This window comes from Gekko japonicus, unplaced genomic scaffold, assembly GCF_001447785.1.
Source record: "Gekko japonicus isolate JY-2015 unplaced genomic scaffold, Gekko_japonicus_V1.1 scaffold417, whole genome shotgun sequence".
In the NCBI taxonomy this organism is placed as follows: domain Eukaryota; kingdom Metazoa; phylum Chordata; class Lepidosauria; order Squamata; family Gekkonidae; genus Gekko; species Gekko japonicus.
This window is the reverse complement of record NW_015164194.1, coordinates 998543-1024496: the sequence shown is the minus strand read 5'-3', so window position 1 is coordinate 1024496 and position 25954 is coordinate 998543. Positions and strand designations below refer to the sequence as shown.

At 44.4% G+C, this 25954-nt stretch overlaps 1 protein-coding gene across 1 annotated transcript in view; it reads right to left on the bottom strand.

Annotated features, from left to right (window-relative positions):
- Positions 1 to 25954, bottom strand: part of DLGAP2 (discs large homolog associated protein 2) — a 160871-nt gene that overhangs the window by 4662 nt on the left and 130255 nt on the right. The window contains exons 8-9 of the mRNA XM_015408303.1: positions 17284 to 17375; positions 7324 to 7476 (exon numbers count right to left, since the gene is read on the bottom strand). Of these exons, the coding sequence (XP_015263789.1) occupies positions 7324 to 7476; positions 17284 to 17375 (245 nt within the window). The remainder of the gene's footprint in view (positions 1 to 7323; positions 7477 to 17283; positions 17376 to 25954) is intronic.

The window sequence follows — 25954 nt, the reverse complement described above, 5'->3', positions numbered from 1 at the left end:
TACAGCAGCAGGAATATATTTCAAAAGCTTCAAAAGGACTATATCTGGGAAGAAAGGGCACAATCCAGTCTAGGTTAAGAGTGTTTTATGTTCCATTAACTCTCCCACTGAAATCAACAGGACATAAGAGTGCCGGATGGCACCCTGACTCTCTCCTCTGCACTGAATTCTCAATGTGGAAGAAGTGGCAGGAAAACTGCCCAAAAGAGAGGCTTTTAATTAGACTAGTTCTGCAATGTTTGGTCTCCGCTGAATATGAGACAGCAGCTGGCCGCATATCTCTATTCTCTGTACTCATGCCATCCGTTCTGCACTACAGTTTTTTCTTTAGTTATTCAAAGGTACAGCCCGGCATATCAATTGACTATCACAAAGAGAGAGATTTCTGCTACAGGTCACTGCATTTAATGTTGAACATGTTATTTTTACATCGCCTCTCCAAAGAAAGTTGTGGTATTAGCGAGTTTCCAATCAGAACCCCGTCTCTTCCATCCAGGGCTCAACAACAAGGTTTTTAGTTTGAACAACAACAACAAAATTTACAAAAGCAATTTTATCTGTTCTCATCATAGTGGATTATACAGAGGTTCTCAACTTTTTTGAACCTGTGGGCAGCTTTGGAATCTTTGTGCAAGGTGGTGGGCACCAATACAATATGGCTGACATGGGAGGCAGAACCAAGCACACAAACACACACAAGAGGAAGAGAGGATGGGAAATAAAGAAGAAGAGATTGGATTTGTACTCCACCCTTCACTCAGAGTCTCAGAGTGGTTTACAATCCCTTCCCCGCCCCACAACAGACTCCCTGTGAGGTAGGTGGGGCTGAGAGAGCTCTCTCGAGAACTGCCCTTAAGAGAACAGCTCTGAAAGAACTTATGAGTGACCAAAGGTCACACCAGCAGCTGCATGTGGGGGAGTGGGGAATCAAACCTGGTTCTCCCAGATTAGAGTCTAGGCTTGCCAAACCCCCGCTGGGGCCGGGGGAACCCCTGGTTTCAATACCCCCTCCCCCGTTTTCTAATAATTGGGCCCCGGGGGAAAAAAAATGGCGGCCGGAAAGTGACGCTCTGGAATTTAAGTCCTCCAAGACTCTATGGTTCTAAAAACCATAGTGAGTACGGCCAGAGCGTCACTTTCCAGTTCCCCCGCTCACGAGGACATCTACTTTCATTTTTGTCCTCGTGGCGTGGCCGCTGCCTGCAATACTCTGACTGAGCTCTCCTGTTGCACTGCAGCAGTTCCTGAGCAGTGAGCCCGCCCCCCCCCCCTGTGAGAAGAGAGATGTAAGTGGGGACCGGGACACTTTTGGGCGGCTGGGCAGGGCCGCCGGCTTGAACACTAGGCAAGAGACGGGGTCCGGGGATACTCCGCTTTATTTATTTCAGGGGAGGGGGAGTGCAGGAGCGCGCACATGTGAGAGGCTAGAAGGAGCCGAGCCCCATTCTGGTCCCGGTACAGCAGCAGCTGCCTTCTGGCTTGCTTCCAACCCACCCCCCTCCCGGAAAAGTAAAAAAGAAAAGACAGCTTCCCTTGCGCTTTCCTGGAAAAAAGCCTCTCCGGAGCAGGTCTGCCTGGGTGGGTGGGAGAGGGAAGGTGTGTCACCGTGTGTGGAATGGATAGAGAGAGTGCAAACTCTCCCGGTTTACTGGGAGGAGGGGGGGAGTGCTTGCGTTGCGTGATTGCTCGAGGCTTTAGAGCACAGAAGAGAAGCTGCTTTATTTTTTTGCCGGGGAAAGGTGGGGGGAGGAGAGCACAAGAACACGCATTTGCAAGAGGCTGGAAGGTGTGACTTGGGGAGGGGAACCGAGCCAGCCACGGCTCAGAGTACTTTACTGAATGTCATTTTGGTAAACACAACCAAGAGTTCTTTGTTGTGGTGGTGGGGATTATTCTTTATTCAGGGTGCAATATATCCAGAAGAAGGGATGAATGCTCATTCATCGACAGTCTCAGTCTTTCCAACTTTTTGATGGCCAGATAATAGAGAAGCTCCTTCATTGGGAGGGATTGTACAACCTGTGGTGATAATTGAACTGCTTGGGTTGCAATGTTTATGATGAATCCATTCCCTAATCCTAAACAGCATTCCACTGTACCTTGAGTAATTGCAGTCTGATCCATCCCAGGTTTTGTAATGTACTACAAAGATAAAACAGCCCTAGGAAAGGAACAATTTGGAATTATTTGGGCTGTAGCCTTAGAATGGGCCTGGAGGCTGGAGACATTAACAATTCATTCCTAAACAGTTACATCCTTCTAAATCCACTGAAGCTGTTAGCTTAAGATTGCACTTGTAAATTCTCTGTTGACCTACTCAGGGTCAAGAGTCAGTGCGGGAGGGAGAGGTTGGGGGGGCAGAGGATCCCTTTCATTGGTCAGCAGAGAGGCTACTGATTATGTGCAAGGGGGCCCCTGCAAACGATTTATTTTAGTTTTACTCACTGACTTCATGTATTATTATGAATGGTCACAGTCAAAGATTTGATGGGTAGATGGTTGTTTCTTCAAGGTATATTGAGTGCTATTTGTCGCCCCCAAACAAAGTTTGAGTCCAGCGGGCACCTTGAAGACCAACAAAGTAGCTTGAAATGCCCAAGAAAAAGAGATTACCACTTTTGCTTCCGTTTTGCTGGGACGAGGCAACTTTTTTTCACCTATCTTGGGTAGATATGTGACCTGCAAACAAGCAAATTGTGCAGATGCAGATTTTCCCTCTTTGCTATGAGTGAGATGAACAGAACTTCTCCAGCTGAATTGCTATATAACAGCTCTTAAAAATCCAGGAGCCCTAACAGAGAAGAAAAGAACCCTACTTAGAGAAGGGTCAGGTTTTCCCCTTGGGCATGGGATGTGAAATAACTTCTCAGTTGTCCTGAGTCATTTGTTCCTTTATTCAAGGGGCAGACAGTAGCCCCATTTAAACGTTTTTTGCACTCTCCTTGGGGTTGGGGGTGTTTTCTTTGCTGCCAGACAAGTTGCTGTTCACTGTGAGGCTCTGTGGCAAGTGTTTTCTTACTTGAACATCCATTCTGTTATAGAAAAATGAGCTGAGGCAGTGTATGTATTTCATAGCTTCTGCTGTTCTCTGACTGAGGCTCTCCAGTTACTCTAAACCTCCTCATAATTTTTGTGGTAAGCTGTGTCCCCCTTTCTAGGAAGGATCTAAGTTACTGCTTTTGGTCCTTCTTTCCCTCCTTTTTTTCTTCTCTCTTTCCTTCTTTCCCTCCTTCTTTCCTTCCCTTCTCAGTGACGTCAGTGACAGGAAGTGATGTCACAGGAAGTGATGTCACAGGAAGTGATGTCACAGGAAGTGACGTCACAAAAGTCTCCTGGCTCCACCCCCAAAGTCTCCTGGCTCCACCCCCAAAGTCCTCAGATATTTCCGGATTTGGATTTGGCAACCCTATTAGAGTCCGCACTCCTAACCACCACACCAAACTGGCTCTCACATATACACACACAAACACTCACATATACACAGAAGAAACTCAAGGGAGGAATAACATGCACACAGGATGACAACCAATGGAGGAGAAGCGGGGACGAAATGTTCACACAGAGAAAAAAAGCTATGTTCACATGTTACACAGAACACATGCACATCCTGTGTGTATGTGCATATACCTGTTTGGAAGAAAGAGCCAATGCGTGTTCACTTTATGAATGAGACTGGAGACTAGTATCTGGATTAATGTCGGGTTTGTATCACACATTCAGCTGTTACATGCATTGAATGCCACATGAGAATTCTTCAATATACATATAAAGAACAGTCAATTGGACACTGTGCATGGATTGTACGTCCCTTCACTGTAGCTTGTGAGCAGGGCTACAGATCAAGGGAAAAATTAGGGTTGCCAGCCTCCAGGTGGGGCCTGGGGATCTTCCGCTTTTACCACTGATCCCCAGCCGACAGAGATCAGCTCCCCTGGAGAAAATGGCTGCTTTGAAGCGTAGACTCTATGGCATTGTACTATGCTGAGGCCCCTCCCCTCCCCAAACCACGCCCTCTCCTGGCTCCACCCCCAAAGTCTCCAGGTATTTTCCAACCCAGACTTGGCAACCCTAGAAAAAATGGATGTTCCACTAGTCTGGTGTTCCTTGGCCCACACTGCCTCACAGCTGAACTGTGGGTCCTGTTTATAGGGTCCTGCATTTATTTCTAGTGAGCAGTGGGGAGGATATCTGAGTGTAACACCCTTTTATTTGTATGAAGGCAGCCAGTCACTGGTTCTTCCTTCAACATGGCCCTATCTACTTTTTTGAAGCACATGGTGGACACCCACAGGCACCCTGGTGGGGAACCCTGGCCTAGAGTAAAGAGTACAACCAAATAATCAATTAAAAGAAACATCACTGGATTTCCATAAATGCTGGAAGTGCAACCTGATATGCAGCACAGAAGTGCCAGTGATGCAACCTGAGTGCATGAGCACTAATTTTGAAAAATAAAATCTTTAAAAATAGTGTTCTGCGTGAATATGTGTGTGTGTTTCCATTTTATATTTTTGGTATGCCAAACAAAGATATAGCCAAGATCAAGTAGAGTAGACCTGCTTAACCCTCCCAAGGAATCGGGGTTCTTTTTAACCCCAGAAGTCATGGGGAAAAATTAGTTTACCCATTTAAAGCTTTCTACAGTCATGGTGCCATGGTGGTTTAGAGGTTAAGACGCTGAGCTGCAGACTGCAAGGTCTGTAGGTTGGCAGTTCGAGACCCTAGTGCTGCGTGACGGAGTGAGCTCCCATCTCTGGCCCCAGCTCCTGCCAACCTAGCAGTTCGAAAGCAAGAAACTGCAAGTAAATAAATAGATACTGCTTCAGTGGGAAGGTAACAGCATTCCATGTGCCTCAGTGTTTAGTCACGCTAGCCACATGACCACGGAAACATCTTTTGACAGCGCTGGCTCTTGGGTTAGGAAACGGAGATGAGCACTGTCCCCTATAATAGGATTCAACTAGCTTTCAAGCAAGGGAAACCTTTACCTTTACAGACACCAAACTCCTGGTATGCTTTCTCCCCAATGAACTGCAGTGCCCTGAAGTCCCTCTCTTCCCTCCCCACTCCTATCTTTTTTAAGTTTGAGTTTTCTCAAAAGGGTAAATGGGGTCATTCTGGTCCCCATTAGACTTGGCTTGAAAATGAAAGTACTATGTATAATCGTCATTGAGGTTCTAGTGACCCCAACAAAAATTGAAAAAATAATAATATTCTAGCACTGTCCCCATGTTTAAATAGATGGACCAACATCTATTATCTCCATTTTATAGGAAGGTGAGGCAAACAATGAAAATTATTTTTCTCTTTCCATAATTTATATCTAAGGAGCTCAAATCAGTCAATCATAAAAGAAATCAACCCTGACTGCTCCCTGGAAGGCCAGATACTGAAGCTGAAGCTCAAATACTTTGGCCACCAAATGAGAAGGGAGCACTCACTGGAGAAGACCCTGATGCTGGGAAGGACTGAAGGCAAAAGAAAAGGGGACGGCAAAGGATGAGATGGTTAGACAGTGTTATCGATGCAACGAATGTGAAATTAAGCAAACTGCAGAGGGCAACGGTAGACAGGAGGGCCTGGCATGATGTGGTCCACGGGGTTGCAAAGAGTCGGACTCAACTGTGCGACTGAACAACAACAACAAAAGACATTTGTTGGCTTTGGGGTTTTAGAGCTCTTTTGGAATTGGGGGTTGAAATGACCCCCAGGGAAACCAGTGTTTGCAACCTGAATTGTTGTGTATATGGTAGGAGCAGGTAAAAGCCCTGAGTTTCTGCTCTGTCAAAGCTTCCATTATGTCCATAGCCACGTGGAAGAGCTGAAATTGAACTGTATTGCAATTTTGGAAACAGGGTCATTCTTTCCCCCGGCAAGACAAGCCCAGGCATGTCTGCAGGCATTCACTGAACCTCTACACATTTTCCAGACTTGAAGGAGCCATTCAGCTTGGAACTCTAGATGACTCCTAGCCACCTAGCCACTGAGCTGATTGTTTCCCTTCAAACTTTCCAAACCCCTGAGTGACTTTCTCAACTTTACATATTTGGGGGACTGGGAGGTTCCAATGACAATATGAGGAGGTGTGAGATCCCTGCATACCCACTGCCCTTTCTATCTGGGCACACCTGTAGTGTACTTCACTGAGGTTTTGCCTAGGCTTGAAATTCAAAATTCCATTGAACAACAATGGAAGAACTGGCATCCCAGGGTACTTCTCAGTCATTTGGCCCAGAGGCTACTTGGCATTCCCTGGAAGAGCTTCAGAAGATATTCCAGGAAGATGAATCAATATTGTAACAGTTAAAAATGATTGCTTTCTTAAAAATAAACAGTTTTACAGATTCCCAACTGCTTTATGCTTTAAAAATGGTGAGGTCAATTTGACCCCATTTATGTTTCTGTGGAATTTTGATGTTTTCAATGAGTGGTATTTTTGACCCTGATTGTCCTACATTGCTGAATGAAGTTAAACTTGAGGCCTGGTTTTTTTCATAGTAGCTAATGTCATTTACTATGGAAGAGTCAAGGTTGCTCTCTGTGTCTTCCTGCTGGATTTGGCTACTGTCTCTACATTGGTATGGTTATGGATGTGAGTATGGAATGAAGGCATGAAAACTATGTTGAAAAAGGGACCATTCAATTAACCCCCCCTTACTGAAATACTCTACTTATTAAAAACATGTATAAACCCTAGTTACGCAGCCATTAGATCTGCTGAGAGAAGGAGACTAGGGAGACAACATTCCTGTCATTTGCTTTAATATAATGTTTAGGTTAGGGTTCAAGTGCTGTGCGGGGATCTCAGAGAAAATCTGTTTGGGGGCTCCTGATGGCTGTCGGCAGCCATGATAGCTATACTCACTGTTCTATGTGAACAGCTTCTGGAAGAAATAAGGTACAAATCAGTACTGGAGCTAAACATCTTTAACAAGAACTGCAGATTCCCCAGGTATCTTTAGGGGGCTACAACTAATTCAACCTCAGAAAAATTATTGTTCAAAAACATGATCATAATCAGATTATGGGTTTTTACTGTCTGTTACAACCACTTTGTTAAAGTTACAATGGAGAACTAGAACATTCTCTCTTAATAGAATTTTTCCTTTAAGAGCAAAAGCAATTGCTCTTGATAGCATGTAGACTGGTCACAGTATTGCATCCTCTATAGCTCAGAGAGAAGACCAGAGTCAAATGTCGTGGTCTGCTGGTCTAATACATCATCATCTGTCAGTTACTAACTGAACAGAAAATAATGGAATGCAATAAAAGGGTGTATCAGTCCAAAGTGAATGTGAATTGTTCGATCTAAAGTATTCTTGCCTTTCTTTCAGGTGATTCTACTATTTTCCATTCATTCAGTTTCAGCTGGTGCAGTTCATCAAACTTCATACTGACATCTTCAATCGATAGCTGTAATAAGTCCCAGAATCCTGCTAGATCCTGCGAAGTTGGCCGTGGCATGGCACTGGGATCCTGATAAACACACAACAAAGAAGGTGTAAATAGTAAGAATATCAATTATGTATATTAAGTATATTGTAAAATTGTTAACACATGTTTCCTTTCCTTCACATCCCCAAAGTTATGAATAATACTTTCAAGAATTCAATAGCTTGATTGAATCAGTACTAAAATCATAGCATTTTATGTTTGGGACCACCAAATGGCACAGTGAAGTCCACTGAATTCTGGAGAGTTTGAACTTTCTTTTGAACAAAGCAGAAGACTTTGTCCCTCATTGTTGCAGGAAACAACCTGAAATGGGAACCATGATCTCTTATAAAGACCCTTTCTTGAAAAACGTCCACTGGCCTCAATAATAAACCTTTATTGGTCTCAGTGGAACCCAGCCACAACAATCTTACCCACTCCATGTCAAAAAAATATCTCTGATGATCCATGGATGAATCCTTAGCTGCAGGGGTCATTTCGTAGAAAAAGAGCTAGGGGAACTCATTAGCATAACTCATTAGCATATGCCACACCCCCTGACATCACCGGAAGTGTGTCATAAGGCCACACACCCCACCCCCAACGGTCCCGGCCGCCGCTGCCGGCCTTGCAGCTCCACTGCCGAGCCCCATGAGAGGCCTGGCGGTGGACCTGCAAGGCCGGCGGGAGCGCAAGGAAGCCCCGCGAAGGCCCTCCCTGGCCCCAGGAAGGCAGGGGTGGGGAGAGGCAGGGAGGAAGCAACTTACCCTCCCTCTTCTCCTGCCTCCTCCTGGCTGAATGAGGGCCGGAAGCGGGGCGGCGGGAAGCAGGGGCGGGGCTTCGTCATGCACACTTGCATTTCTGAAATCCTCCAGACAATATAGATTTTCTCCGATTTATTCTTTAAAAACTACGCAGTAACTACAGCTATGGTAGTCATGGAGGTTTTCCATTCTATGCTCATTTAGAGAGATTATACCTCTTTCCTAGGTGCTCAACTCAGAAATAATGCTACGTACTTTCCAGTGTTGGCCTTCTGTTGCTTTATACCCTCTGGGCCACAAGAGGGCTGCCTTGTATAATATATATGTGCGTGTGTATGTATGTGTGTGTGTATATATATATATATATATATATACACACACACACACACACACACACACACTCAATAATGTATACTAGTGCTTCATACTATTAATAGATGCTTCATCTTGAGACCCACTTAAATTTGATCTTACTCAGAAATCTCTCTCTCTCTCAAAATATATATCTTAACAAAATTAGAAATGTGGTTCTAACTATATGAATTGTGCCCTGAAAGACAGTATCTAGTAAAAAAGGGCTTAGATAATGTTTGCACCTCTTATTGGCCTCTGCATGGTGCCTTTAGCAGTGATTTCTCATTAGAATTCATAAGCCTAAGTAACATATTTTCTAGTAGGTGAGGGCTTTGGGAAAAGTCAGGTTCCTGCAAAAATGTAGTGTAATTCTTCAGAAGTACGATATAAAGAGTGCTTTCTTATTTTATTTATTTATTTATTTATTTATTCATTCATTCAATTTATACCCCGCCCTCCCCACCGAGGCAGGCTCAGGGCTGCTTACATAAAATTCCATATATAAATACAGTTATACATACAATTATAAATACTATTAAAAAATCATAAAACAACCATAAACAACTCAGTTATCAATTATCATAAAGTGCTGGAACAATGATCTAATAAAGTGCTGGAACAGTAGATTTCAAGTAACAGTGCTACTTAAGGTGACAGTACAGTCATGTTGGTATTCTTAACCAGCTCAACATTCAGCTTATTTGTGTGGCAGGTCACCTGCCTTTGGGTGGTAAAGCCAGGGCACAGGGTCACTTCTCAGATGTTTGATGCTGCTCCTTGATTGAAGGCCTGGCAGAAGAGCTCCGTCTAGCAGGCCCTACGGAATTGCAAAAGGTCCCGCAGGGTCCTGATCTCTTCTGGGAGCTCATTCCACCAGTACGGAGCCACCATATAGAAGACCTTGGCCCTGGTTATAGCCAGCCTGGTGTCTTTGGGGCCTGCAAGGGCCAGTTGATTATGGGACCCTGAATGTAGTGCTATCTGAGGAACATGCAGGGAAAGGTGGTCCCTTAGGTATGCTGGACTCTGACCATAAAGGGCTTTAAAGTTAAGAACTAGCATCTTGAAGCGAATTCGGTGTGCTAACAGCAGCCAGAACAGCGCTTTTAGCACAGGCTGGATGTGCTCCTGCATGGAGAGACCCATCAACAGCCTGGCCACAGCATTTTGCACTAGGTGCAGCTTCCAGATTTGGGGCAAGGGCAGCCCCATGTAGAGAAAATTACAGTAGGCCAATCTCGAGGTGACCATCACATGGATTACTGTTGCCAAGTCGTTGCGTTCAAGGAAGGGAACCAACTGCCTGATCAGCCAAAGATGATAGAAGGCTGACTTGGCAATGGCTGCTACCTGGGCCTCCATTGTTAAGGAGGCATCCAGGAGCACTCCCAAACTCCTAAACTTTGGTGCTGGCACCAGCTGTACCCCATTGAAGGTCAGGAGTGGGATCCCTGCCCTCAGGCCACCCCAGCTTAGGCACAGGACCGCCGTCTTCATTGGATTCAATTTCAGTCGGCTCAGTCTAAGCCAACCAGCCATGGCTTGTAACGCCCGGTTCAGATCTTCTGGTGTAGAGTCAGACTGGCCACCCAACAGCACATAGAGCTGGGTGTCATCCGCATACTGGTGACATCCCAGCCCATGCCTCTGGGTGATCTGGACAAGGGGGTGCATATAGATGTTAAATATCATTGGGGAAAGTACCACCCCTTGGGGTACTCTGCAGATCAGTGGGTGCCTTCAGGACAGCTGTTCCCCTAGTGCCACCCTTTGTCCCTGGCCCTGAAGAAAGGATGCAAGCCATTGCAAGACAAGCCCATGGACTCCAGTGTCAGTGAGGCAATGGATCAGTAGCTGATGGTCAACCATGTCGAAAGCTGCTGACAGGTCCAACAGCACTGCCAATCCGCCTCAATCCAGGTGCCTCTGAAGCAATGCTCCCTCTAAGCTGTGGAGTCTTGTGAGCAAAAAATTGACTTTGTGAGCCAGTGGCATTCAAGTTGTGAGTGAGCAATTTGGCTCCTGCATCAATTAGTTTTCTCTGGAGCCCTCCTTCCTGAGCTAAGGCAAAAATCTGTGAGCCAGAGGCTAAAAAAACTGTGAGCTGGCTCACACTAACTCACCTTAGAGGGAACAGAGCTCTGGAGGTCATTCATGAGGGCGACCAGTGCCGTCTCTGTCCTGTGTCCCAGGCGAAAGCTGGACTGGAAGGGATCTAAAGTGGAAGTGTCATCCAAAAAGCTCTGTAACTGGACTGCCACAGCCCTCTCAATTAGTTTGCCCAAATAGGGCAAATTGGAAACCGGCCAGTAATTGCCGATTCAGTTGGATCCAGGGATGGTTTTTTTGAAGAGGGGACAAACCATGACCTCCTTAAGTGTCCCAGGGAACAGACCCTCCAAGAGGGACTTGCTGATAATATCCGTTAGGGCACCTCAAAACCCATCGTGACCAGCTTTACTTAGCCACGATGGGCATGGATCAAGGAGGCACATGGTGGGGCATACAGTTAAAAGCAATTTGTTGACTTCCTCTAGGCTTAGACTGAAATAATCCATAACCTGACAAGAAGACGTGCCTGTCTTGGTTTGTATGTATGTGATAGGGGTCTGCGCTCAGTATATACTGAGCTGGGAAAAAATACCCCCAAAATACCATATCGGAATTTTTCAGATATTTGTTCAGCTGAATACAGATCAGAGATCTGTATTCGGCTACTGAAGTAGCTGCCCCTAAATAAAAGACATAATTATTTGGTAGGCAACTTTAACCACCTCCCCTTCTCTCTCAGGCTCATGACATCTCTGTGGCACAACACCCCAGTGAAGGGAAGGTATTTAAAGTTTAAATAAAAAGTTTAAATAAAAAAAGCTGGAGAGTCATGTTGCAGAGGCGGCATGAGCCCAAGAGGAAAGGGGAGGTATTAAAATTAAAATATCTTCCCTTCACTCACAGCTCAGTGAGTGAAATTCTCCTTCATACACTATGGGGACAGTCTCCATAAGGTACAATGGATCCAAACATATTCGGGTTCCCAAATATTGCTAGTGGTATCAAGGTATATTCGGGAGTATGGATATTTTTTGGGTCCAACAGATCTCAATCCAAAATAACCCGATTCCTTTTGCACACCCCTAGTATGTGACTATGCCAGTTAACTGATTAATTATCGTATGGCATTGTGTGTAGAATAGCCAGGAGATACTAAGATCTCCTGTCAGCCAGAAGTTCTAGCTCTTTTAGCATTAGGCACCACTAGGTGGCAAGCTAGAGTTGTTTTTAAGCCAAGAGACATTTCAGAGGTGGTTTGCCATTACCTACCTCAGCGTCACAATTAAGTATGTGTGCAAAAAAAAAAGGTATTTTTGGGGTTCGGGTATACCTGTCATAAGTCAGCCTGTGATAAGTGCCAGCAAGGATTCCAGCGAGGATTCCTCTGACAAACAGCAGTTGTAGTTGGTCCTGAGCTGACAGATGAGGTACAGGAGATTGAGTTACCCACAGCTGCAGCTGAGCCAACTCCAATGGATCATAACTCACAGCCCACAGCTGCAGCCAAGCCAACACCTTGTAGCTCTGAATCAGTAAGAGGCAACTCCCAGTTCATCTGGCTCCCCCAGACCCATGCAGTGCCGGCCCTGTCAGCAGTGTGCAGAGTTGCAAGCAAGGAGAAAGAGTGCTTGTCTTCTGGCCCATCGTCAGCTGTCAACTGATGAGATGGATGAGTAGCTTCTGGATTACTGCCAAGTAATTGGCTGTGAGTATGGCTCATTAAGACTTAGCTATAAAATAAGCCAAGAGAAGCAGCAGTTCATGGACACAACAAGTACACTTTGCTACTGAGCCACTGACCTTGCTGTTACCTGTTCTCTGGAACATGGGCCCTGGACTGGACATGGACAACCAAGTTTTCTGGAATCCCTGATCCTGGACTGTACTTGAACTTGCTATGTGGACCCCTTGACTCTAGACTGGACTTCGTTAACCTACCCTCTGAAACCCCTGACTTTGGTTGCTCTCTCTGTTTTATCTCTGCCTTTGTACTGCCCGGCCAAATACCAGCACTTGCTCCCCGAGAGGACTGAGCCAGTACAATACCAAACCCAAGAAATATTGGTATATACTGATATTCCTGAATACCAATATCAGTATGATATCGGGATTCAGGAAATAATCAGTATTGCTGAATTTATTCAGCAAAGCTCCATTTACATACCTTCACTCCCCATTGCGCCACAGTGGTGGCACACCTCAGTGAGTAAAGGGAAGGCATTTAAAGCCACTGTGGTGCAACTTGGGGAGGGGAGGGATTTAAAGTTTAAATGCTTGACTCATAGAGTTGCCCCACTGTGGCAGCATGTATCTACAACTCAGTTTCCCTTTAAATGGCTAATGCAAAGCCAAGCCATGTGTGAGGAATTCGGAAGCAGTGCAAGGAATTTGGAAGCGGTGCGAGGTGGGTGAGCTCCTGCCGCTTCAGCTAGTGAAGCTAAGCCTGAATAAAAGTCAAATAATATTGGCTTTTATTTGGGCTCAGCTAGATTGGTAGCTGAATCAGATTAGAAAATTTGATTCGGCTGAATAAATACCTTAAAAATACATAAGGCTCAGTATATACTGAGCACACACCCTTGGTGTTCCCTGGAGGTTGCCCTTCCAAGTACTAGCCAAGGCTGACCCTGCTTAGCTTCCGAGATCTGATGGGATTGGACTAGCCTGCACTATCCAGGTCAGGGCTACTATGCCAGTACAAATTCTAGACCAACTTCACAATAGCTTAGTATTGAAATGAATGTATCTTTATAAATTTTATCATATGAGAATATTGGTAAAAATTGTGAAGTTCCCACCGAGATTATATTAAGGTGTTAAAAGAATGAGATTTACTTCAAAGTCTCTCTCTCTGTCTCTCTTTGTTGTTGTTTTTTTAAGTGTTGGCTTGCTGAAACATGGTGGTTTAGTGGCAACTGTTTGTTTCAGACATTCTGGTCTCAATGCACCAATAACACAGTGATTGTTCAAAAAAAAATCCACCCATGATTGAAGCAGATACTTATTCAGTAGTTATCAAAAGCTTACCATGTGACAGCTGTGACTCTGTAGATAGATAAGCTTTGTAGGTAAGCTTGAGTTTTGTAGGTAAGCCTGATTTTTATTCCTATTTTCTGAATGACTGTCAAGGTCGTTACAATGTGATTACAATTTCTGAATGACTGTCAATATGGTTAAAATGTCTTCATGTGTTACTACAAATGATCACCTCTCAGTGTGGCTACAGCTGATAGCTCTCTGGGTAACTAGCTCAGAGCTCTATCAGTGCTTCATCTATATCCACTCTTAGAAGGGGTGTCAGCCCATAAACTTGATTATATTATCAAATTTTATAAGATTACTGAGTTGGTTATAAAGTGTATGGAGTTCATTCTTCTGAAATCTCCAACTTAGGAAACAACATTCTATTAGCTACTTTCTTCTTAACCACTTTTTCTTATACTTTTTCTGCTTCAAAACAAAATGGTTTCTGTTCTGCAACATTCTTTTGTATCCACTATAGCACCCTGAATGATCGGATGGGAGGTGTCATTTCCAGATGATTGAGCTGTAGACATAAATACTTTTCATTGTAACACTATTTACAAATAAAACACCTGAATATACTTTAACTAATGTAGGTTATTTGAGTTATTAAGTGCTTAAAGTACTTAAGGTCACAGAGTGTTATGATAACATTTAGCAGGTAGTGATCAAATGGGTGACTTCTGAAGTGTTGATGCGGGGGAGATTGCATGATCTTGTATACAAGTATACTGTCATAGCGCACAACTATATGAAGTAGGAGTGTGCATTTGATTGATCTGAGCTGACCTCCCCCCCAATTCTTTAACAGTATTTTTTGGGTATTTTTTCAGCTGGATATCAGCCAAGGTATTTATTTAGCTATCTGATATGGCAGAGCCAAAAAATCCTGAAAATATTCTGGATTTTTTTTGGGCCACCGAATAGCTGGTGTTAAAAAGTGTTTAAAGATATTGCAGTCCCTTTAAACACCTTCTGGGTGAAACTGTGGCTTGAAGAAGGGATTGTGAGCCCTTTAAATGACTTTGGAGTTCAGCCACTGCTTGCAAAAGGCATTTAAAGATTGCCTGGAAAAAGGGTGTTTTCTGCCTGGAAAAAGGGTGTTATACAAACAAATAAACAGAATAATCTGTCACACTGTACAAATCACACTTGAGACTACTGTCTTCTCATATAGTTCTACTTACAACCAAAATTAATACACATAAGAAATAGTTTTGCCACCATGCATAAATGACAACTGAACCAGTTGAATAGTGACCTAATAGTCCTTGGAAGTACAAGTCTCTCTTCAGATTGATGTGGTCACCTTTCATGCAGAGAAGAGTTTCCAGAAGAAAGCATGCAGTAGATGGCATGAATTCAAGACTAGCTGTAGTGCGAAACAAAGGAGCAGCGACAGCATGCCTAGGTTGCTTTGCTGTCTCTTAGGGCTTCATCAGGCCACTTTTCTTAGTGATGGAACTCAACCCAGCTCTGGCAAGACTCAAAATGACATGAAGTCAACCAGTATGTTCCAAGTAGCTCGGAACCAGGTGTGGCAGTCCTGAACTGTCCCTGTCCCAGTGCCGTATTCTCAAACCAACCCCCCCTTTCCTACAACAGCTTTAAAAAAAAAAGAAAATTGGAGATGGCAGGTGATCTAGCTTCTGCTCTCTTGAATCTCAACTAGTTTTGTTGTAATAAGCGAAGTAGTTAAATTCTACTGTTTGAACTTTGACATTAAAAATGAGGTTCCTGTTCTTACTAACTGCTGCCAGAGTGTATGTGTGCGCACACATACACAAATGGAAAATGGAAAAAAAAACCCAAAAAACCCATTGCAGAGCATTTGATTAATTTTTTCCACATGTGGCCTGACTCGTTTGTCCTAATGCCATCACTCTACTGGTGGCCTGCAGGAATCAGTTAGAAGAAATCAGCTCATTCAAGCTCCCGAAGCCCTGCTCAGTGTGGACATACCCTCAGCATGCTCACCAGCGCTGACATAAGTAATTGTAACAGGGAAGTGAGAAAAGAGTAACTCGACTGCCTGCGGCATTAACTAAACCAGTTACCACTGATGCAAATGGCAGAGTAAATACAGCCCAGAGCACTCTCACTTGCATTTCAAGTATGTTTTTCAAAACCCTGGTTTCATTTAACCTTACTGGATAACGAGACTCAAATAAGCATGCAGAGAATGAATGCCTTGCCGTGCCGGTAAAGGTTAAACTGTAAATATTACGGAATGATTGATTTTAAATAAGACAGATTTATAGGTCACATCCTCTGATGCCAACTCAAAATTTTATTTTGTTCTCTTATTCTAACAGGAAATGTTGTCTTTCACTGGTCCTGCATTCTGAGAGAAGTCTGCCCCATGGCTGATTTAATACTACAGCAGTAAGACAGAAGCTGGAAGGAAAAGGCATCAGCTTTCATGGGGATTTTGTGCCACAATTACTTTTCTTTACTGTATCAACACACTGCCAAGACAGAATGCCAGCATTCAGTGCAACGGTTGGTACAGTCTTCCTAGAACTTGCAGATCAACATATTGGGGAAGGAAATCACTGGGTAGCATCCAGAGAGCCATACAACTAGTTCCATGTCTCTAAGCAATACTTTGGACTTGTATGAGGTAATATGCCACCTGCCAAACCTGAGGGAGCAGGGAAATCCTGAGGGGACTTTCAGAAAGATTGTGATATGGTCTGCTGTACAAAATAAATTCCACTGGACAAGACCAATACTTCGATGAGCCTTAAATAGATCTTTGGATCCCAGCTAAGGTTATTCGTTCATAGTTTTCTATTCAGTGTTTACAACTTCCAAATCCCTGAGTGGCAACTAAACAGCTATTTGAATAGTACTTAAACTGTCCATCAGTTTCCTTCTAGAATATGAACTGTACAGAGTAGCCTATATGAGGGATTGCTGATAGGAGTATGGGATAAAGGAACAAAATTTTGAGGGCCCTTGTTAATCTTAGGGGCCTATGGAACTGGGAAAGTCATGCAACTTGATGTCAGGAGTGGGACTTGGAGTGTGAGGGGGGCAGAATCTTTATGTGGAGGGCTATGGTAGCTCTCACAGCAGCCATGAAGAGACTTCCTATATCCCTATATAGTTATATTGTCACACACTACATGTCTCTGTTCCATGAGGTATGATTCCTTAACTATATTAATAGATCGTATCTTGAATCATTTTCTCATCCCATTATATTTCAGGTTTTCATGTGCCATTTCAAAACAAAATAACCTAGCTCCTGCAAGTTTTACTGTGTTCCTGTTACATTAATAAGGAAAAAACATGCACAGAATAATTTGTAAACATATGCATGTATTTCTCTCATTGTAACTCATGTTTAGTGTACTCTATCACATATCAGCGATGTCACATAGCAAGCCTGAGGCCAGCCACAAAATCACAAACCCAATAAATTTCATAGCTGAATTTGTGTTGCTACAGTCAACCACTCCAGGTACTGCCTTCTGTGACAACTGAAATTGTATGTGAGTAGAGGGTGTAGAAAATTATACAGGTACTACTCATTATACAGTTATTAATATAGCTACAATCACCAAGTATTATGTAATTTTAACCAATAACTTTTGAAACAGAACAGGAAGTAGCTCGAATCCAGCAATATTGAAGAGCATTGACTTACCAGGTTCTGTTGACATAGCCAATAGAACTGCTGGAATTTCTGAGACATAAGCAGCTGAGCACTTCCAACGGCACTCCGGATCTTACCTAGAACTAAACAGGCAGAGTGATTACCATCAGTTTGGGTTTAGAGAAAAACAATGGGAAAATCCCTTTCTTCTGTATATTCAATAAGTTTTGAAAATTTTTCATCGTCAAGCTGTGGTCAAGGAAGACAGAAACTCAGAAACCAGATCGGCCTTTCAAATCCTACATCATCTGTCAAAAGTAAAAATAGAAGAAAATTTTAGAAAGGAAAAAAAAATGTCTAACAGAAGCAAAGGCTGACCAGCACATTAAGAGGGCTTTTGAAGTGTTGTTTTAATTTGCAGAGAAAACAGCCTTTAGGAGCAATTCAAATAGGTCTACTCACAATATGTACCATAGGGTTTGTTTCCAGGAAAAGTGCTTTTCAGACTGCAGCCTTTGTCACTGTCCAACAGTCATACTACAGCCCCCACTCAGTATGGCTTTTGAACATGTAGGCCCTATGACCTGCAACATAGCCTTTTTTGGGTGGTTAAAGGGGATCCACTCCTTTCTTTTTAATTAGAAGTAAAGTTGGATAGAACCCAATATTTTTAAAATTATATCTGTACGATTACCACTTTAACTTCAGTTTGTACAGTTTTCACAGAAAATATACAACACGGGAACTTTCAGTATCTGGTATCTAGCTATTCTACCAAGTCATTGTATATTCTCAAGGGGTAATGAACACACATCACTGTAGTGAAGCTTTAAGTGATAAGGTGCATGTACTTTTGTAATCCATGAAGCCAAACTTTAATCAGTGGGACTGTGACCAAAGGTCATATAGTTGTATTTATAACAATATGTTATCCCACATTTCCTTTCATATATAAAAAGGCTAAAGATGGTTTGTTAACAATCACATATATGAAAATTTAACTGAACAAAAGGCAGATAATAGCTCAGTTGAAATCCTTTAGTAACACACGTAAGTCATATTATCCGTAAAGTCGATAGATAGTAAGTCATACTATCTGCAAAGTCGATATGTTACTAGATCTACAGGAAGACTTATCAGATCCTGATGAAATGGAAGTTTATTGATGGTCTTTCTGCAGTACCATTCTAATGTTTCCTTAATCAAATATAACTTCTGTGTATGTAGAACATTAAAATAAGATTAGATAGATGTCACTTTCCCCTCATAATAAAACAAAATGTAAACAGTATCCTTTGCAAGATTTCATTCTGAAAGACTTCATTAGGATATATCTTGTCATTCCATCTAGTCTGTCACTCTGGCAAATATTTTTCTGACATCTGCCCAATTCTACCACCTTCACTAACGAAACATGCTGGGATGATATTTCAATTGTGTCCTGTAACATGTAATTTGAAAAAAAAAAGTCTTTTCTCATTACGTGGTAACTCACCAGTTATATTTATTGGAATGACTATTTGTCAGAGGAGTCCAGGACTGAACCTCGTGGGTCCCCAGGGCTGTTGCACAGAAGTAACCAAACTCTTTATTTTATTTTATTATATATAGCGGTTGGGCTTTTAAGTCTCATATGCTAGCCATGGTGGCAAACAGGTGATAGTGGGCACTGTGCTATGCTGCTGCCAACCCCCCCCCCCCCCAAGAAAACTAGCTTAACTATCTAACACGTTTCCAGGACCTGCAATAGATGGCACAAACCTTAAGTGAAAGAGTCAAAGGCCATAGCTTATGCATTCACTTCTTTGCTGTCAATTGCAATATAAGCATATCATTGTTCAGGCCTTCAGTCCATAAGAATACCAGCTGCCTTCCTTTTTCCAGGCTCTTAGCTCAGTTATAGTTTTTTGGTCAAGCAGCATGAGGTGATGATGACACCCAATCAGGACATGTTCTTGCTGGAACCCCCTAGAAAATTACCTAATCATTCCTGATTCTTCCCCTCCCATCCTATGGGCCACAGGTTCTCATGAGAAGCTAATTACCACATTTCCAGCTCTGGCCTTGAAAATGATAAGGGCTGTGTAGGCAGAAAGAGCAATTAGCAACACCTGCAGGATGGAAAGAGCCTATTACCATTCACATTAACCCTTGTGGGGTGTCAGGGGTGCTTTGCCTCACACTACTGTTTTACAGACAACTGTAGATGGATTATTGAAATTCAGATTTAATTATTTCAGGTACCAAATGTCTTAAGTAATGAACAGAAACTTTTTGTAAAACCTAGCCTACTGTGTCTTCCACCACTGGCGTACAACAAAGAGCTGCTAAGTTAAAGAACCTAAGATGTAGTAATTTGTAAAGCTACAATATTTTAGAGATATTTTATTTGTATTGTTTAGAAGTAGTCCCACAGTAACCTCTGCCTGACTCTTCTAGTGTTACACCAACCATTTATTGGAAGAACTCCAGTGCCTATTCTTGACTACCTGCAAAACTCCAGCCACAACCTGAGAATAAAAATAGCATTTACAAAACTCGCACGTCCCTGTTCTCTTCCCACAGTTCTTCCTCCATTATGTGGAGCCTTCATTTGGAGCAGGCTAATCAGTGAGAATTCATCCGTCTGCCTGAATTCCACCTCTCAGCATGAGGCCATGGCAAAATGATTGCAAAGGGTATGGTTATATGAGGTTGTAGGCCCACATTTGCATGCCTTCATTCTGTTCTGCTTGTTCCTCTGAAACTGACTTCACAAACGGAAATAACGACCATACAGCCCTTTACTGCAACAGGATTATATATTGCATGCTGCAATTTTCAGCACATTTAAAGAGTTCAATTGTCTGAAAAATTATGTCACAGGTAGCCATATTCTGATACTTGGCCTGATTGACAGTCATATTTCATGAAGTTATAAATTCAACAAAAAGACATATGACACTGGTTCCATGTATAAGTAATTTGTAAACTTGTTTTCTTGGCCACTTGTAGTGAGTAAGAATCACCTCTGGATAGGGAAGCTTTTGTAGACAGAGTTAGGGATTTTTTTTCTTTTAGTGTGTCTATTTGCCATGATGACTAACACAGATATACACAGCAAGTGTCTATAAAAACTTTGGAAGACTAACAGTTTTGCAGATCTATTTGCAAGCATGGTATCAACAGACCCTCTAGCATTAGTCAGACTTTCCTAAGTAAATCAGTGCAATCCTAAACAGAGTTACGCCTTTCAGTTATTTCAGTGGACTTATAAATATGTATCTCTGTTTAGGACTGCACTCTTAGTCAAGTTTTATTGAATTTCTTGTGTTCCTGTGAATTAGAAGGGCCCCTATTTCCCACAGGTTTACACTAATAATCTTGAGCTAATATTCTCCACTCTTCATCCACTAATTTTCTCAATTCTTGAACAAGGTGACTGAACGGGTGATGGCTGGACAACTCCATGCCTTTCTGGATGAGGCAAATTGTTTAGATCCCTTCCAATCTGGTTTCAGATGGAAAACCAGCTGCCAGCTGCTTATCCAGTAGCAGGCCTGGGTCCAAGAGCACCGCCAGACTATGGACCTGTTTCTTCAAGGGGAGTGCAACCCCATGAAGAATGGGTGACACTTTAAAACCCAGGTCAGACTATCCCCCCACCAGTAGCACTTTCATCTCGTCATCATTAAGCTTCAGTCTCTTAGCCCACATCCACTCCAAAACTGCTTCCCAGCACTGGTCCAGGGTTTCTATAGCCTCCCTGGGATCAGCTGGAAGTGTGAGTTAGAGTTGAGTGTCATCTGCATATTGGTAACAACCCAGACCAAATCTCTGGATGACCTCACCAAGCTGTTTCATGTAGATGTTAAAGAGCACAGGGATAAGATGGAACCAAGGGGATGAACAGCAGTACCCCAGTACCACCTTCTGAAACCTACTCTCTAGGTAGGACTGGAACCACCACAGAATGGTGCCTTCCAGTCCTAGTCCAGATAGGCAGTCCAGAAGAACACAATGATCAATGGGATCAAAAGCCACAGATAAGTCCAGGAGAATCACCAGTTGCACTCCCTCCGTCCATCTCCTGGCACAACTCATCCACAAGTCACAGCACAACTGGCCAGGAAGCAGACTTGGTCATTATCAACCAGAAGTCTTCAACTTCTGCAGACTCCCAATGCAAAATATCACTGGCACTGACTGCATGTGCCTTACAGATAAATAAGGCATTATTCTTGTCTACCAGCCACCTAATTCCTCACTGGGTACTCTTTACAAGTCGGCAGATGTACTATTGGATGTGGTGCTGGAGAATCCTAGACTGATCATTCTGGGGGATTTCAACATTCACATAGAGGATACCTCATCAAGATTGGCCCAGGATTTTATAGCTTCTGTTATGTATTGGGACTGGAACATTCCAAGACTGTTTCTACCAAAGACTGGCTGAGCTTGGAGCTCTAGAACAAAAGCCCACCAGGACTCTGGAGGTGGCCAGTGGGGAAGTAATGGTTCTGATAATAGCCTATCGTTGGTAGTTGTTTGGGAAGTGGGTGGAGTTGCATGCTATTTAACAGAGCCATTGCCCTGGCAGTCTGTCTTTTGTCTTTGCCTTGTTCTTGCTGAATCATCATGCTTAGGGTCAGATCATCTATTGAACCACTGTTCCCTCTAAGCTGAGTTAGTGTGAGCTAGCTCACAGTTTTCTAGCCTCTGGCTCACACATTTTTGTCTTCGCTCAGGAAAGATGGCTCCAGAGCAAATTAGCTTATGCAGCAGCAAAATCGCTGACTCACAACTTTAATGCCAGTAGTAGCTCACAAAGTAGAATTTTTGCTCACAAGACTTCACAGCTTAGAGGGAGCATTGCATGGAACCCAGTATTTAACATTGGCGACGAAAGTGGGATCCTGTTGAGTGAGCCTAGTGCCCATCTGCACTGCACCACGCATCAAGCTCCAAGCTCCAGTGCCACGCACATCCCACCACAACTGGGACCATGGCTGCTGCTCCAGGACTACTTCCAGATTTCAATCCCACTCACCCAGAGCAATGGGAGGCCTGGGTGGAATGCCTGAGGTACTTCGTGGAGTTCCAGGAAATCAATGGCGCAACCAAGAAGAAGGCACTGCTGCTCAGCTCTTGTGGAATCACCACCCCGGAACTAGCTCAGGATCTCATTGCACCTACCACTTTTGATGGTCTCATCATGGCACTCACCAACCACTTTGGGCCTCAGCCCACCCGACTGGCTCACTGACTCAATTTCTTTGAGCAGAATCATAGGCCCAACAAATCAACCTCTGACTATGTTGCCACCCTGAGCTGACTGGCTCTTCGATGCGAGTTCCAGAACATTGAAGAAGCCCTCCTCGACCGTTTTGTGTTTGGGCTCCAGGAGGAGAAGCTCCATCGCAAGCTCATCGGCCACACTCATCAGACAAACCTCCAAAAGGTGATCCAGAAGGCTGTAGCAAGGGGGTCCTGTGGATGCACCATCCAGCTCGCTGAGACACTCACCCATCTGCCTCGTCAGGTTCACACCCAGGCTGCACCACCGAGACCACCTCACCAATGCTCTGTGCCAGCAGGGGGGACCCCCATGAACGATGCTCCTGCCGCTGTGTTAATCAAGGGTGCCCCTTGCAGGATGGAGTTGGACACGGGGTCTTCCATGTCCATCATTTCAGCAGAGACTCTCAGGAGGCTGTGCCATGGGGGAGGGCCTCGCCTTAAACCGGCCGGCAGCGTCCTCAGAGACTTTAAACAGAACGTGGTGGCTGTGAAAGGGGTGGGAAAGTTTCAGGTGAAGTACCGGCGGTTTGTTGGACTTAGTAGTTGACGGTCGGCGCATGAGTTTGTTGGGGCTGGCATGGTTCACACCCTTGGGGTTCAGGGTAATGGGGGTGAACCACAATGAACAAAGGGATTTTTGGCGGGTGTGTGATGATTTTCCATCCATCTTTGATGGAACACTTGGCAGTTACACTGCGCCCCCCACCCCCCGGTCTCACTCCAGCTCAACCCAGAGGTGCAGTCCATAAGGCTCAGGGCTTGGCGCATCCCTTTTGCACTGAAACCCAAGATTGAGGAGGAGTTAGAGCGCTTGGTGGCCCAGGAAGTTCTGGAGCCGGTCCCCCGTGCACTCTGGGAGACCCCGATAGTCACTCTTATTAAACCCAATGGGGACATCCGCATTTGCGCAGACTACAAATGCACTATTAGCAAGCTGCTGCAGGACAGCACCTACTCAGTGCTGGTTATCAGCCATGTTCTGGCAACGCTGGCTGGTGCGAAAATCTTTGGGAAATTAGACGTAGCACAGGCCTACCAGCAGTTACCAGTAGACGATGCCACTGTCGAGGCCCAAACCATAGTTACACACAGGGGCACCTTCTGGGTTCAACGGCTACAGTTTGGGGCCAGGGTGGCTCCCGGGAACTTCCAAAACCTAATGGACTCTATTCTTAAAGGGATCCCTGGAGTCACACCTTTTTTGACGATGTTCTGATCACCACCCCCACAGAAGAGGACCTCGTTGACCATCTGAATGCCGTCCTTCAGTGTTTCCAGTCTGCCGGGTTGAAGGTAAAGTGGGGAAAATGTCTTCTGGGGGTCCGCCGCCTCGACTTCCTCAGATTCATGGTGTACGAGGAGGGCATTCATCCAGCACATGACAAAGTCAAGGCCATCAGCGATGCCCCTGTGACCAAATCCAAGGCCGAGCTGCAGACATTCCTTGGCCTGTTTAACTTTTATCATAACTTCCTGCCACACAAGGTGGCCGTCGCAGAGCCCTTCCATTGACTCCTGGATGAAAAAGCTCCCAGGGAATGTGGCTGAAGGCAATCGGTCCCGGCCCACTTCGATGAACAGTTGCCCATCATCCTTGCCTGTGATGCCTCCCCTTATGGAATTGGCGCCATCTTGGGACACAAGCTGCCCAACAGCTGGGAGGTCCCAGTGGCATATTACTCCCGCACTTTGTCATCTGCCGAGCACAACTACACGCAAATAGACAAGGAAGGCTTGGTGATTGTGGCGGGGGTGAAGAAGTTCCATGACATCCTGTACAGCCAGCCCTTCATCATCATAATGGACCACAAGTTGCTGCTGGGCCTCTTCACTCCAGACCGCCAGACACCACAAATACTGTCACCACGGGTCTTGTGCTGGTTGATCTTCCTCACTGGCTACCAGTACGGTTTTCAGTACCACCTAGGGAAGGTGATGGGACATGCCAACTCCCTCAGCTGCCTGCCACTGTGTTCTGTGGACCTCAACCTGGCTCCTGCACACCAGATCCTCCTCGATGAGGAACTCCTGAACTGGCCTATCCACACTGTGGATGTCGCCCGTCACTCCACCAAGGACTGCATCCTCTCCCGTGTTTTGGACTGAGTGTGGAAAGGATGGCCCACCTGCTGGGTGGGCCTGGATTTTACAGCTTTCTCATCTCATTGGGATGAACACTCAGCACACAAGGGGTGCCTGCTCTGGGGAAGCCAAGTCATGGTACCAGTCCCCCTGCACCAGTGAGTCTTATTGGTCCTACATGAGACACATCCGGGGATCGTTCGGATGAAAGCTCTCACCTGCAGCTATGTGTGGTGGCCAGGGATCGACGGAGAGTGTGAGAGAGACACACAGAGAGAGACACACAGAGAAATCATGGGTGGGGAAGAGGGGAGGAAGTAACAGCAGAACTGGAGCTGGGATTGGGGAGGATTCCTCGCTGCCACTCACAATTCCAATGCTGTTTTTCCTGAAGTATGAGTGGCTAAATAGCAGGAGGAAGTTTTAAAAAGACATCTGAGCCTGCAACTGCAAAGCCTGGAAATCAGAAGAGAAGGATCATTCTCACCCAAATCTCTGTAGCTGTGGGCTCCACTGTCCTTTAAAAACATTCTCTCAGGCTTCTCCCCCCGCCCACCAGCTTGGCCACTGCTTCTTCGTACTGCTTCTCTCTTCTGACTGACTAGAAGCCAGGGGGACATTATAAAAGGACCACTGAGGTGTCATTAATCGATAGGTGGACACAGTGACTGAGAAGTAGGGGGCAGATGGAGAGGATGTGGGATTTTCTCCAACCAATGTCAGTTTGTACACATCACTCTTTAAAACTATACTAAACTGCTTTGGTCAGAACTAATTTGTACTGCCAAGCAGAAAAATTCAGCTAACTTCTGGAGGAAGATTGCTGAAAACATGAAAACTGTATCACAACATTTAGATCCTCCAATTTCTCCTGATAAGTGGGCCTCTTTCTTTCACTCCCTTTATAATGATATTCCCTCCTCTTCGGTTTCACCAGCTGATTTTGAGGGATTGGCAGAGTGGCCACCAGTTACTCTCAGTGAAATCAAGTCCCATGTTGATTTTCAACTAAAAAAGGGCAAGGCACCTGGCCTTGATGGTATGGTCACATAAATGCTTTAAAGAGAATATTGACTGGTGGGCTCCTTTTCTTCTTGTTTACATTCATTGATTCCACTGGGCATATTCCATCTGATTGGAGGACGGCTATAGTGGTGCCCCTTTTTTAAAAAGGAAGGAGAGATCAGCCCTCAAATTATTGTCCCATCAGCTTATTAAACATCTGTAGTAAATTATATGCCAAACATCTGGATACATTTACTTATTGGTTGGCCTTGGAGAATGTGATTGCCTTAGAGCAGGCGGGTTTTAGAGAGCATAGACCTACCCTTGATCACTGCCTTACTATACAACAGTTTAT